Below are 13,160 nucleotides of genomic sequence, written 5' to 3'. Positions count from 1 at the left end.
CTACCTCCTACCCCCTTTTCCTATTTTCCTTTTAATTTTGTCTATATTAGTTTTGTTGTAAAGAAAATTTTATAGGACCAAAATTATCCATTTTATTTCTTGAATTTCTCTCTCTTGTTTTTTTCCCATAAATTCTTCCATTATATATAATTCTGACATATAATTCTGTCATCCCCTAATTTGCTTATGATTTCACCTTTTATGCTTAAATTATGTGCCCATTTTGACCTTATCTTGGTATATGGTGTGAGATGTTGCCTGATTTCTGCCAGACTGCTTTCCAAATTTCCCAGGAGTTTTTGTCAAATTGTGAATTCTTGCCCCAAAATTTCAGTGTTTATTTATTATGTTGGGGACCTAATCTGTTCCATTAGTCCATTATATTTCTTAGAAGTCCCAGATTATTTTGATAATTACTGCTTTATAATACAGTATTAGACTACATTCCTTTACTTTTTATTCCCATTGATTTCTATAGCATTCTCAATCTCTTCTTCCAGATGAATTTTCTTATTATTTTTTCTATTTTCGTAATATAATTCTTTCAGAGTTTGGCATGGTACTGAATAAGTAAATTAATTTAGGTAGTATTTTCATTTTTATCATATTGGCTCCAGCCTATCTATAAGAAATAAATATTCGTCAGTTGTTTAGATGTTTATTTGTCTGAAAAGTATTTGGTAATTGTATTCATATAGTTCTGTAGTTGTCTTGGCAGGTAGATTTTCAAGTAATCTATATGATCTACAGAAATGAATTTTCTCTTTATTTCTTGCTTGTTGGTAATATGTAGAAATGCTGATGATTTCTGTGTGTTTATATCTTGCAACTTTGCTGAAGTTAAGTTATTTTTTAATTGATTCTTTAGATTCTAAGTCTACTGTTATATCATCTAAGGAGAGATAGTTCTTTCTTCTTTGCTTGAGCTTATTCTTTCATTTCCTTTTTTCTTGTCTCATTACTATATGATGATAATAATACTGATATGGCATTTCTTACACAATATTGACTATTAATGGTGATGATGCATATCCTTCCTTCATCCCTGATCTTTTTGGGAAGACTTCTATACCCATTACAGATTGCTCTTGGTGTTAGATAAAGATTACTTACCATTTTAAGAAGAGTCCATTTATTCCTATGCTTTCAAGTGTTTTTAATAAAAATAGATACTGCATTTTTTTTCAAAAGCTTTTTCTTTTATATAATCATGTGATTTTTGTTGTTTTTATTGATTATGATCAATTACATGTAGAGTTTTCCTAATATTAAACCAATCCTGCATTCCTGGCATATATTGATATATTCTTTGTATTTTATTTTTAAAATTTTGCATCAATATTCATTACGGAAATTGTTCTATAATTTTCTTTCTCTATTTTTGCTCTCCTTAGTTTAGGTATGAAACCATATTTGTGTTGTAGAAGGAATTTAGACTTTCTTTCCCTATTTTTTCAAGAAGTATAATTATTCTTTAAATATCTTACAGAATTTACTTGCAAATCTATTTGATTCTGGCCATTTTTTCTTAGGGAGACTGGTTTGTTAAAATTTCTTTTTATAAGATAAGGTTATTTTTAAGAATTCTATTTCATCTTCTATTAAACTGGGCAATTTATAGTTTTGTAAATATCCGTCCATTTTACTTAAACTTTCAGTTTTATTGCCATATAATTAGTAAAATAACTGCTAAATAATTGCTTAATGTCATTAAGCATTATTCACATTCAATTTTTTTGATACAGGTATTTTCATTTTCTTCCTTTGCATAAAAAAAGTCAATGATCTATTTTATTGGTTTTTTCATAAAACCAACTCCTGGTTTTATTTATTGATCTATAGGTTCTTTTAATTTTCAATTTTATTAATCTCTTGATTTGCAGGATTTCTGTTGTTTGATTTTGGTATTTAATTGGGGATTTTTAATTTGTTCTTTTTCTAAGGTTTTTTTTTAGTTGCATGTCCAGTTTATTGGGTTTTTTCTTTCCTTTATTGATATAAACATTTAGAGATATAAATCTTTCCCCCAGTACTGTTTTGACTGTGTTCTACGTTTTGGAATGTTGTCTCATCATTATCTTTAATGAAATTATTGATTGTTTTTGACTCATTCTTTGATCTACTCATTCTTTAGGATTAGATAATTTTCTTTCCAATTAATCTTTAATTTATTCTTCCAGGGGCCTCTAGATGGTTCAATGAATAGAATACCAGTCCTGAAGTTAGAAGGACCTGAGTTCAAATGTGACCTCAGACACTTAACACTTCCTAGCTGTGTGACTCTGGGCAAGTCACTTAACCCCAATTGCTGCAGGGGGAAAAAAGATTAATTTATTCTTCCAAAGCCTCTTGTGGCTGTAATTTTTCTTGTATTATGTTTTGAAAAAGATGTATTTAATATTTTTACTTTTCTTCATTTGTTTGTGAGGTTCTTATGACCTAATACATTGTCAGTATGTACAACCAAGAAAAAAGTAAACTTCCTTATTTCTCCATTTAATTTTTTTCAAAGTTCTATCATCTCTATCTTTTATAAAATTCTATTCATCTCTTTAACTTTTTTCTTATTCATTTTATGGTTAGACGAATCTAGTCTGAGAAGACATAGTTGTGGTCCCTCAGTCGTTTAGTTTTACTTTCCATTTTCCTCCTAATAGCATTTAACTTGTCCTTTAAGAATTTGGATGCTCTACCAATTGGTGCTGATAGATTTAGTATTTATATTACTTTATTGTAGATTTAGTATTGATATTATTTTGTCGTGTATGGTATCTTTTAACAGACTTTTAGTTTCCCTGATAATCTTATTCTCTTTTTGCTTTTGCTTTGAGATCATGACTATAATCTCTATTTAATCTCCAAGGGAAGACATTAGCAGCGTGGAAATATAGGAAATGCTTCTTACTGAATTTTTTAACCTGAGTTTTGAAAGGGAGTCAGTGTAATAGGAAATTAAAGTGAAGGGGGTAGAGCTTTCCATGATTGTGAGGCAGCCAGGACAAATGCATGGAGTCAGGAGATGAGTGGTAGAACTGAGAAGAAAACAATACATAGACATATGGAGACAAAATTTATTACATATCAAGTGTATTCTATTAAAAAAAAAGCAGAGTTCACTCATGATATCAAATGTAATACAAATTTTAATGTGTTCTTAGTGGAGACAAGCAATGAAATTACATTTTGCTTTTCAAAGTATGACCTATGAATCAGTATTAATAGCAAATATATGGAGACCTTCATCCTCCCACCCCTCTCAGAATTTAAGACATTTTAACAGAAAGAAACAAGAAATTTTAGAGAAGTGAAAAACAAAAGAATTCATGGGGTATCCTGACAGAGATTCTTAAAGAATATAGCCCTAAAAACTTACATTAAAAAGTTGGAGAAAATAAAAGGATTAATAAAATGCATTTAGAAAATTAAAAAGAATAAAAGAGGAAATGTTGAAAATTATGAAAGGCTGAAAAACTACAGGTCATGAATTCAAAAGCTGCTATTTTTGGGAAAAATAAAAAAAATAATAAAATCTCTAGTTAATCTGTGTAAAAAAGTGAATAGAAAATAAAATTCAAATAAAATATTTATAAGACAAAAGCCAAGCAAAAACTCTTTGGAGTTATATGTCAGCAGAAATTAATACCAATGCTACACAAATTTTTCTCAAAATTGGAGAAAGAAGCACTCCACCAAAATCTTTGTCAGAGAAATATATCCTTATACTTAAATCAGGGTAGGATAAAGCAGTGGAGTAGTATTATAGAACAAAATCATTAATGTATCTTAAGTAGGGGAAAGGAGGATAGTTAGCATTTTTCTAGAACCTACTATATTCCAGACATTGTGCTGAGCTCTTTATAAAGATTGTCTAATTTTATCCTTATAGCCACTCAGTGCGATAGATGCTTATTATGACCCTCATTTTACAATTGAGAAACTGAGGCAGAGTTTATGTGGCTTGTCCAGGGTCATAAAGCTGGTAAGTCTGTGAAACCAGATTTGAACTCAAGATGAAACTTCTTGCCTCTAGACTTGGTGCTCTATCCTTCGTGCCACCCAGCTGCTCTACTTCTAATATTATGAAAACTATTTGCATAATAAGTCTTATTAAAAGAAAAAGTCCAAATCTGATGGCTCTATATACGTAGAAAAGACTTTTGTCAAAGTACAAGGCTAATTTATGCTAGAATCTCTATGATATATAAGTATAGTGAATCTTTTTAAAAATATGATAAAAAAAATTATACTCCTCTAAAATCAGAAGCCTCCACATTATATTCAGTAGGAAACTAGAAGTTTCCCCATTAAACATAGGAATAAAATAAGGATGATGGTCCCTTTCCCTGCTTTCATTTGAAAAATTTAATTCCAGAAACCAAACAATTGAATTAAAATGAGAGAACAAAATTAAAGGCATAAAGACAAAGAGAAGATAAAACTGTCCTTGTTTGTGATGAAATGATGGTTTACTTAGAAAATCCTAAGGAAGGGGCAGCTAGATGGCGCAATGGATAGAGCACCAGCCCCTGAAGTCAGGACCTGAGTTCAAATTTATTCTCAGACACTTAACACTTTAGCTGTGTGACCCTGGGCAAGTCACTTAATCTCCATTGCCACACATAGCCACTCACTTACCCACACAGGGCACAATTAAAAAGATAATTGTAGGGAATCAGCAAAGAAACTGGTAGGTTTCATTATTTCATTATTTTTTCTTTATAATAACTCAATATGTTAAATACTATTATCCCCATTTTATAAAAGAAAATAACTTGCCTGGAGTCATACAAACTGTAGGTATCTGAGGTGGAATTTGAGCCCGGCTCTTCCTTGTTCTATATCTAGCTCTATTACCATCCCTTTTCATTAGCAGTACAAAGGGGGATTGTCTTTAAAGATAGCAAAACCTGGCTTCCACTATTGTGACTCTGCCCTTTGACATAATGTCTAAGTTCTCTATTATGTTAGTACTCCCAGATAATTCCCTAAACTACAAGTTATAGATGAAGATTGACTTCCAAGATTGTCATTTCCTTACCTTTTATATATACCTAAAAAAAAAAAAATCACAAGATTTGGAGAAAAACTAAGCCAATGACATCACCACTTGTCTTATTATTTGCCTTTTATGATATTTCCACATCTAGCTAATTATCAAAAATCTAACCATAGGACAAGGAAGTAGAAACATTCTTTTGTATTTAATTCAGCAGTTCTTAACTGGTATAGGGTCTGAGAATTTAGGTGGAAAAAAATGACTTAATTTTTACTAACTTCAAACTAAAATTTAGCATGTCCTTGAAGTGTCAAGGTAGTCAGCAAACATGATTCTGAGAAAGGTTCTACAGGCTTTCCTACACTGCTTCCAAAAAGGTTATCTTATCCAAAAAGGTTTGAGAGTCCCTGTTTTAAGTAAATATACCAAAAATCTTTCCAACTTATGCCTCTGGAAAATACTTTTTGATTCTTTCAATCTTTTTGAAATGTTTGTTTGTTATTTCTTCATAGTCTACTATCCTTATGCATCTGATAGTGATTAAATTTTCTTATGAAAGAAATAGTGTTTATAATACTGCCTATTGAAAATCCCTGTACCCTCATGGTACATTAACTTGTTTCCATATAATGATTTAGCTACTATTTCTGAATAAATTATAGTCAAGAGAATTAAAATCTACTATATATGAACTCTTACTACATTTCTCTTCGTAACTGTCCTACCTATTTCACAGAGTTTGTTGGAGGAATAAAATGAATTAACAAATGTAAATGTACTTTGAAAAGCTAAAAACACACTATCAATGTCAGGCCATCTAAGTGGTCTCATTGTGTAGGTATTTCAAAGGCCTCATCATTTAAAAATGATTTATGAATGGGCTGTTGAGTTAATAGGGGAAATGCTAACTTTCAGCTTCTGTGAAATTGTTTTATACATTTTTATGAGAAGACAAATGATGCAGTTAAAGCCTTGAGGTAATCTTAACTGTAAGGGTTTTCTCCCTTTTTGTTAAAAGGAAGCATAATCTACTATCCTTAACAGAAAGGAAATGAGAGTATTTTCCAGTAGTATTATTGTATGCTCCCTGTCCTGTCTTTATATATGGGGAATGTGTTTACCCACCGGCTCCATAATGATCCAAAACTTTCCTTACAGCCAGATTAACATCTTTCCAGAAACATCTCCTGGAGGTGTTGCTTGGACACCTCAAGGGAGAGATATATTGCATAAAATGCTTAGTGTTTCTCATTAGACATCTTTTTCATAAGTTATTTGGAGAAGCAAATTCAGTATAAAAGACTAATTGTGCCGAGTTTCTTTGTAGAGTTTATTTCAACTGTTCTTCCTTTTAGTATTTGTGTGATTTTGTTGTTGGAAATTAGTTAGGTGTAAATTCTACTTGTTCAATACTTTAATAGAATTGAAGAGTATTAGTTCCTACATTTTGAATTTTTAAAAAATGCTTTTCATTTATTTATTCATTCAGCACTTTTTAGCTGAGTTCCTGCCATGTCAAAAGTCCTGCAAAAGGCCTGGGATTTACACACAAACGAGGAAATTGTACAACCCTCGGTCTCCTGGGTTTGCGTACAACATAAGGATGGGGGTCATTTGCCTCTATCACATCATTCCTAGGGAATCACAAATATAGCAATTAAGAGAATATGTGGCTCTCCACCCTCAATGAGACAGGCCTTTTATAATCTAGATTTCTACAAGCCACTTACTATCCTACTCTCATCTTCACAATTAGCAAGAATCTTGGCTCAGGGTTTTGCCTTCACCCTAAAGCAGGATCCCAACTGTGGGCTGCAAACTCCGGACACTTGAGCTCACTTTCTCCTCTGGACTATGTACTTGCAATGCATCCACCGCTAGCTATTAATGAGGAGAGAGGGAGGGAGAGAAAGACGCCCCTTCAGCTTTTGGAACTCTCCAAGAGGCACCAGAGGAGAAGTGAAGGTTCAACTTTTTCTTCATGATGGACTTGAAACTACTTTTTAAAAGTCACCAAAGTCTAGATTCTGGTCTTGTGCCACCCAAAAGATAAAAGTTCTCTGGGTCTAATCAGTTGCCTTCATCCAGTGGCCAACGTCCTATAATTCTTTCAAATTTATTTCCTTTCTTTCTTCTTTCTTTCTTTTTTTTTTTTTTTTTTTGATTTCTTTTTATTCTCAACTTAACAAATGCCAAATAAAGCAAGCATTTACAGATGAAACTACAGATTTCTATTATGACCCAGAAGCACCATAAGATTGAAGTAGTTCTTTTGGGGGAGGCAAAGATAGGGGTCCCCTAGGGAATGGGGAGCCTCTACTCAGGCTCACAAGTGAGGGACTTGTGTACACTTTGTTGAGTTTGTTCTTTAGGAAAACTCTCAGGTATTTCCTTCCCACTTTCTTAGACACTTTAAAGTGCAGAGTGCCTCTCTTAGAAGAGCGCATTCCTGACGCTTTCCTCTCTTCCTTAGTGGTTCATCTTCTTCCCATCTCTTCAGCATCAGAGACCCCATAGCTCTTGCTTTGTTCCCCTTTTTCTTTCTGTGGGCTCTCTCCTTTGCTGATTTGATCCCCTCCTGTGGTTTAAATTATTATTTCCATGCAGATGATTCCCAAATCTGCTTCCCTTCCCTAACCCTTAGAGTCATATTTTCATCTACCTGCTGGATTCATCTGGTCGTCTTGCCGCAATCTCATGTGTCCTCAGCACATCCCATCCGGAGCCACTTCCCTCTTTGTGCTGTTTCCTGCTCTCATTTTTAGAATCATTTAGACTCAATGGGGCCTTTAGTCCTAATATCCATTTAGCTGTTGTTTCCTTCTGTTTTTCTTTTCCCTCACCCTCCTTGCAGAATGATTTTATTAGCCTCCTCCTGGTGTCCTGCCTCCAGTGTCATTCTCTATGCTGCTTGTGAAGCCTCATTATCTTCCTAATGTCTTTAGAAAGAGCCCATGCCTCACCTGATACAATGCAAACTCCATCTCCCAAAGAGCCTGAGCGACCTCGGCCGCCTACCAGTGTCACCTCTCATTGCTTCCCTTCAAGTACTGTATGTTTTTTTCCAAACTGGACTTAACATCAGTTCTTATTTTGAATCCTCTCATTTCTGCCTTTGTTCATTCCCTCTGATTCCTAAAGTGTGCTCTCTCCTTCCCTTGGCACTTGTTGGAATAGAAGGTACTTGATAGGTGTGTTTTGAATAAAATGCTTTGTGGCCAAAATATTTGAATTTATGGACCTACAGGTTAAATGACTTTTTGTTAGATACATATTCTGAGTTTTCATGTTTTTGTTAAAAAATGTTATTGATGTCCTCTGATTCTGTTTTTCCCATTGTAAACCTTCCCCCTCTCTTACCCAAAGAACCAAACTTTATAACAAATAATAATAGAGAAAGAGAAGGAACAAAAGCAATTCACCAAAATTACCAGCATATCCATCAAGTCTGACAGTGTTTTCAGTATTTCATAAAGCTCTCTACCCCATTCTTCTCTCTACAAAGTTGTTTATTCTTGTCACTTTTCTTCAGAGCCAAGCTTGGTTGCTATAATTACAGAGTTCAGTTTTAAATTTTTAAATTTATTTTTACATGATTATGATCATAGCATTTATTGTTTCCACTTTGCATCAGGTTTTATAAATTTTCCCTTATTTCTTTATATTTTTTTTCTTAGATTACAACAATATCCCATGATAGACATGCACCACCATTTATTTGTTCATTTCTCATTTTGTGCTATCCAATTTTTCTAAGAAATCATATAATGTAAGTTTGGTAATATCTGTAGCTAAATCCACAATTTTTACTTTTTAATATATTTTAACAGAGATCGAGAAGAGAGACTAGCTGCCCTCACTGCAGCTCAACAGGAAGCTATGGAAGAGTTACAGAAAAAGATTCAACTCAAGGTATAATTCTTTGTATCTGAAAAGTCATGAATATTTCTGCAAAGTGTGAGAGACCTTATGTTGTCTCTTTATACATGTATATATATAAATATAAGCCCCCCCCCCCAATAATGTCAGCCACAAAAATAGAAAGGTATCAGTTCTCATTTCACCACCAAAGTAGGCTTATCCAATTTGGCCAAATCCATTATAAAAATGAAATGATGCTCATGTAGCAATTCAGTATGAAAAGCTTTGTTATATGCCTGAACTCTGACTTTGATATATTGTTGCCTCTTGTGAGATAATCAGATGTGATTTAATAACAGCAGTGGACGTTAATGGTTCATGAAGTTCTTTCCTCACTTTGTCCCAAGGAATAGTTTCTGGGACGCCTTACCCCTCTGTCCCAGAAGGAGTCAGCCCATAGTTGTTCAATAGTAAGTAGCAAAGGGGGAATCTGATTCAGGCCTCGTGTGCTTCCCCGCTATCAGTTAGTTAGCTGTTTCTTTCCTCAAATTTCTGAGATAAACCTGAGACTAATTGATGAAATTCCCTGTAATTTGTTATAGTTTGAGATGATATCATCATTTAGAGGGGAGGTATTTGATTGGCTGTGATTGTCCCTGTTCACTCAAAGGGAAAATGAAGGACTGTTCAGAGTGCCATATGCGTCTGTGTGTGTGTGTGTTTGTGCTGGCAAGCTTCCTGTAAATGTCCAGAACTGGATATTTCCCTGGCTTTGTCTGAAGCTTTCAGGAAAATATTTCTGCATGGCATTCAGGGCTCTGTAGTAAGGTAAATTGCTTGCTGTGTTATAGCATGACGAGAGCATCCGAAGGCACATGGAACAGATTGAACAAAGGAAGGAAAAGGCGGCCGAGTTGAGCAGTGGGAGACACGCAAACACTGATTATGCCCCCAAACTCACACCGTATGAGCGGAAGAAGCAGTGCTCACTCTGCGCAATCCTGGTAGGAGCCATTCTCTGCAGGGTGGGGAGGGCATTGGCACTTACGCCCATAATCTCGTAAAGAACTTCTTTTTTCCTGATCTCGCCAGCCCGAGACCCTAGTGGCCTCAGCGCCACCTGCTGCTTTCTGCCATTAGTTCTAATGCCAACAGCTTCATCCTATTGTTCATAAAGTAGCTGTTGTTTTGCAAAGTTTGCAAAGACATGTGGCTGGAACAAGATTTATCTCTGCTGCAGAGCAAAGCAACCACATCAGTGATTATATGTCATGGAGCTGGAAAAAGAAAAGGGCCGAGCAGGCAAGCCATAGCCTCGCTCTGCTCATCCTCCAGGTCCCTGCTTATTCTTGCTGGGCCTCCTGGACCTCCTCCAACCCAAGGCACAGGTCTTCTCTGGATAACTCGGTATTACTCCCAAATAGAATTGGGCTCAGTAGTGATTTGAAATTATCTAAGGGTCATACTTGTCAATGAATAGAGTATTCATTGTGTTGTATACAGTTAAATATTTCTTTTAGCTTTAATGGGCATTATAGGATAGTGTAAGCATGTGTTTCATTATTAGTACTTGTAATTATTTTTAATATTTTACACTTTTAGATTTCTTCAGAGGTTCATCTTTTTAGTCACATCAAAGGGAAAAAACACCAACAAGCTGTTAGAGAAAACAGTAGCATCCAAGGAAGAGAACTTTCAGATGAAGAAGTGGTGAGTTTTACAGAAAAACATTTCCAAAGTATATTGTATTTCTGTGTTTGAAAACCTGTTAAAAAAATCACCATATATATACTGTGAAGGTCATATAAATAAGATAATCAAATCCCACAGATATTACATACATCAATGATAACACAGAAAAAAACTGTCTTGACAAGGGAGCAAATGCTGCTTTTACTATGCTGTCTTAAGGGAAGAACCCACCTAATAATAATTTGAATATAAAAATTAATTTCCCAACCTGAAAGAAGGAGGCAGCATGATGAATTGCAAAGATCCTTGATCTTGTGGTCCACATGACCTTGGAGAAGCCTCCCCTGTCCCACACTGAACCCTCAGGAATCTATGACTTTGTGCTGTGCCATCATTTCACTGTTTTACTGACTGAGAAAAACAATACATCTATCTTGTGGAATTTGTTTTCAAGTTGATTTTCTTTTATACTTTTAACTATTTTCAGCAAATGTTCTTCTTGGGAAAACTTAAGAACCCTTCAAGAACATGTTAGTGATTTTTGAAAGAGATGTATATTCCAAAGAGGCAGGGAGTCCCTGGGGTTCACCCTTGAGAAAGGGCCTGCACAAAATGCCCGAGTGTAGTCACTCAGACAGATTTTTTAAACCTGGGATACTTTAGTAAGTATGAAATTTAAAATTAAAGTAGATATTAGAGACAAATTAGGCAAAATGTATTATTTTCCTGAAATCACTTTAGCATTTTAAGAGAAAGTATATTTTTTGCTTATTTTTGCTTCAGTTATCTACATAATTTTTTACATTCTCCACTTTTTTTTTGAATAATGAGTCAGCCAGATGTTATAAGAACACTGGATTAGGAGACAGAAAGCCCTGAGTTCAAATTCTACTTTAAACACTTTGTAACTATATGACTGTGGGCAAGCCATTTAATTTCTGTCAGCCTCAGTTGCATCATCTTTAAATGAGGATAAAAAAAACACAACAAACTTCCCTTATGTGAGATAATATGTTCAGCAATTTGCAAATCTTAAAGCCCCTATATAAATGTTAGCTATTTTTGTTATGGTTATTATAATGCGAATAATGAGCAAAGGCAAAAGATATATGTGTGTTCTTGTGTTCTTCCTTCAGAAAACTTTAACCTTGCTAAATAAATAAATCAGGACATGATTATTCGTAGTACAAAAATATTTTTTTCTACAGAGTTACCTTAGTATAAGGGAGCTATAGATAAAAATGTTTATGAGTTAATATAAGCAGAATTTATAAGGAATATTCCTGTTCTTTAATCTGAAGTCAACTTTATGGATTATGGGATGGGTAGATATGGGAAAAATCTTAAATGTTTTAAAGAAAATGGACTGACTCTGGGTTATCTTTCATTTCATATTCTGTTTCAACATGAAAGGAATTCATTCTCATATTAAATGAAAAAGGGTCATGTTTTTACCTAAGTAATACTTATAATTTTTTCTCATAGAATTTATACAGCTAATTCTCAGTTTTAGTCTCTTATAGAAAGTAAAATAGGCTTAAAAATAAGTTTCCAAAATGACATGTGAGTAAATTATGTTCCTAGTAAGGCAATTTTATAGCCACTCATTGCAAAGTTTCATTTTTAATCAATGAAGGTACCTATAGTGAACATACTTATACTACTTAAAGTTATTACTTGTCATTTGTGATGTCTTTATATCATATACACCTAGTCTGTGACCCTTCTTCCCTGACATATAAGATTTTATTTACACCACCTCTGACCTAATAAAATTACACCTTTGACCTTGTGCACTTGACATCTCAGATAAGTAACTCGATCTTTGACACATTTTGTTTTAAGCCTGTTAAGCATAATGGGGAGCTGCCTAGGAAAAAGCTTTATTGTTTTGTTTTGTTTTTGTTTTATTTTGTTTTGTTTATTATTGGAAATTGACTAGGGAGTTTTTCTAGACTCCTTGAGAGATTATAGAAAGGACTGGTATATGACAATTTTAACCTGCTCTTTATCCCAGATTCACTGATAAATGTAGAAAAACACCTGAATTGGACTATGTGCTTGTATTTTGTTTTTATGTTTTAAGTGTAAAGGGGGGAGCAGGAAGGAGGTGGTTGCCTTGTAGGAAAATGCTGATGGTCAATATGATTAATATCGTATTTATACTTTCTTTTGTGTGTGTTTTCATTTATATAAAACTTAAGAAATACTAAATTTGTTAAGATATAGAGTCTAAAATTCAGACTAGACTATTGAAAATTAATTTTGAATACTTTTTTTCCACATGTGTCAGGAAAATATAATTCAGGTTTATTATCTTCTAATTTTTTAAAAAATGAATGTACATAAATATGGAGCAAGAGTGTAGGTAATTTGTAGGAGACTTTTGAAGAATGATGAGAAGTTAAGTCTTCTTAAGAGTTCGAATCTTAAGTAGTTATTTGGTTGACAGGATATTTTAAATCTGATATAGATTTAGAATCTCACCAAATTAGTTTTTTGATGATTAACAGAGAAACAACCTACACACAGCACCTTATTGAGAAAAATGATTTGTTTGCTGACCTCTTTGCCTGTTAACATTGGCTATTGTGGTAGGAGGGAAAGGGCA

At 33.8% G+C, this 13,160-nt stretch overlaps 1 protein-coding gene across 2 annotated transcripts in view; it reads left to right on the top strand.

Moving 5' to 3' along the window:
• Window positions 1–13,160, top strand: part of SCAPER (S-phase cyclin A associated protein in the ER) — a 370,936-nt gene that overhangs the window by 106,231 nt on the left and 251,545 nt on the right. For both annotated transcript variants that reach the window (XM_074296499.1, XM_074296500.1), the window contains 3 exons: window positions 8,827–8,908; window positions 9,709–9,861; window positions 10,460–10,567. In XM_074296499.1, the coding sequence (XP_074152600.1) occupies window positions 8,827–8,908; window positions 9,709–9,861; window positions 10,460–10,567 (343 nt within the window). The remainder of the gene's footprint in view (window positions 1–8,826; window positions 8,909–9,708; window positions 9,862–10,459; window positions 10,568–13,160) is intronic.

The sequence above is a fragment of the Sminthopsis crassicaudata genome, chromosome 2, assembly GCF_048593235.1.
Source record: "Sminthopsis crassicaudata isolate SCR6 chromosome 2, ASM4859323v1, whole genome shotgun sequence".
NCBI classification, from domain to species: Eukaryota; Metazoa; Chordata; class Mammalia; order Dasyuromorphia; family Dasyuridae; genus Sminthopsis; species Sminthopsis crassicaudata.
Note: the sequence above shows the minus strand (reverse complement) of the source record. Positions and strands in the feature narration are given on the sequence as shown.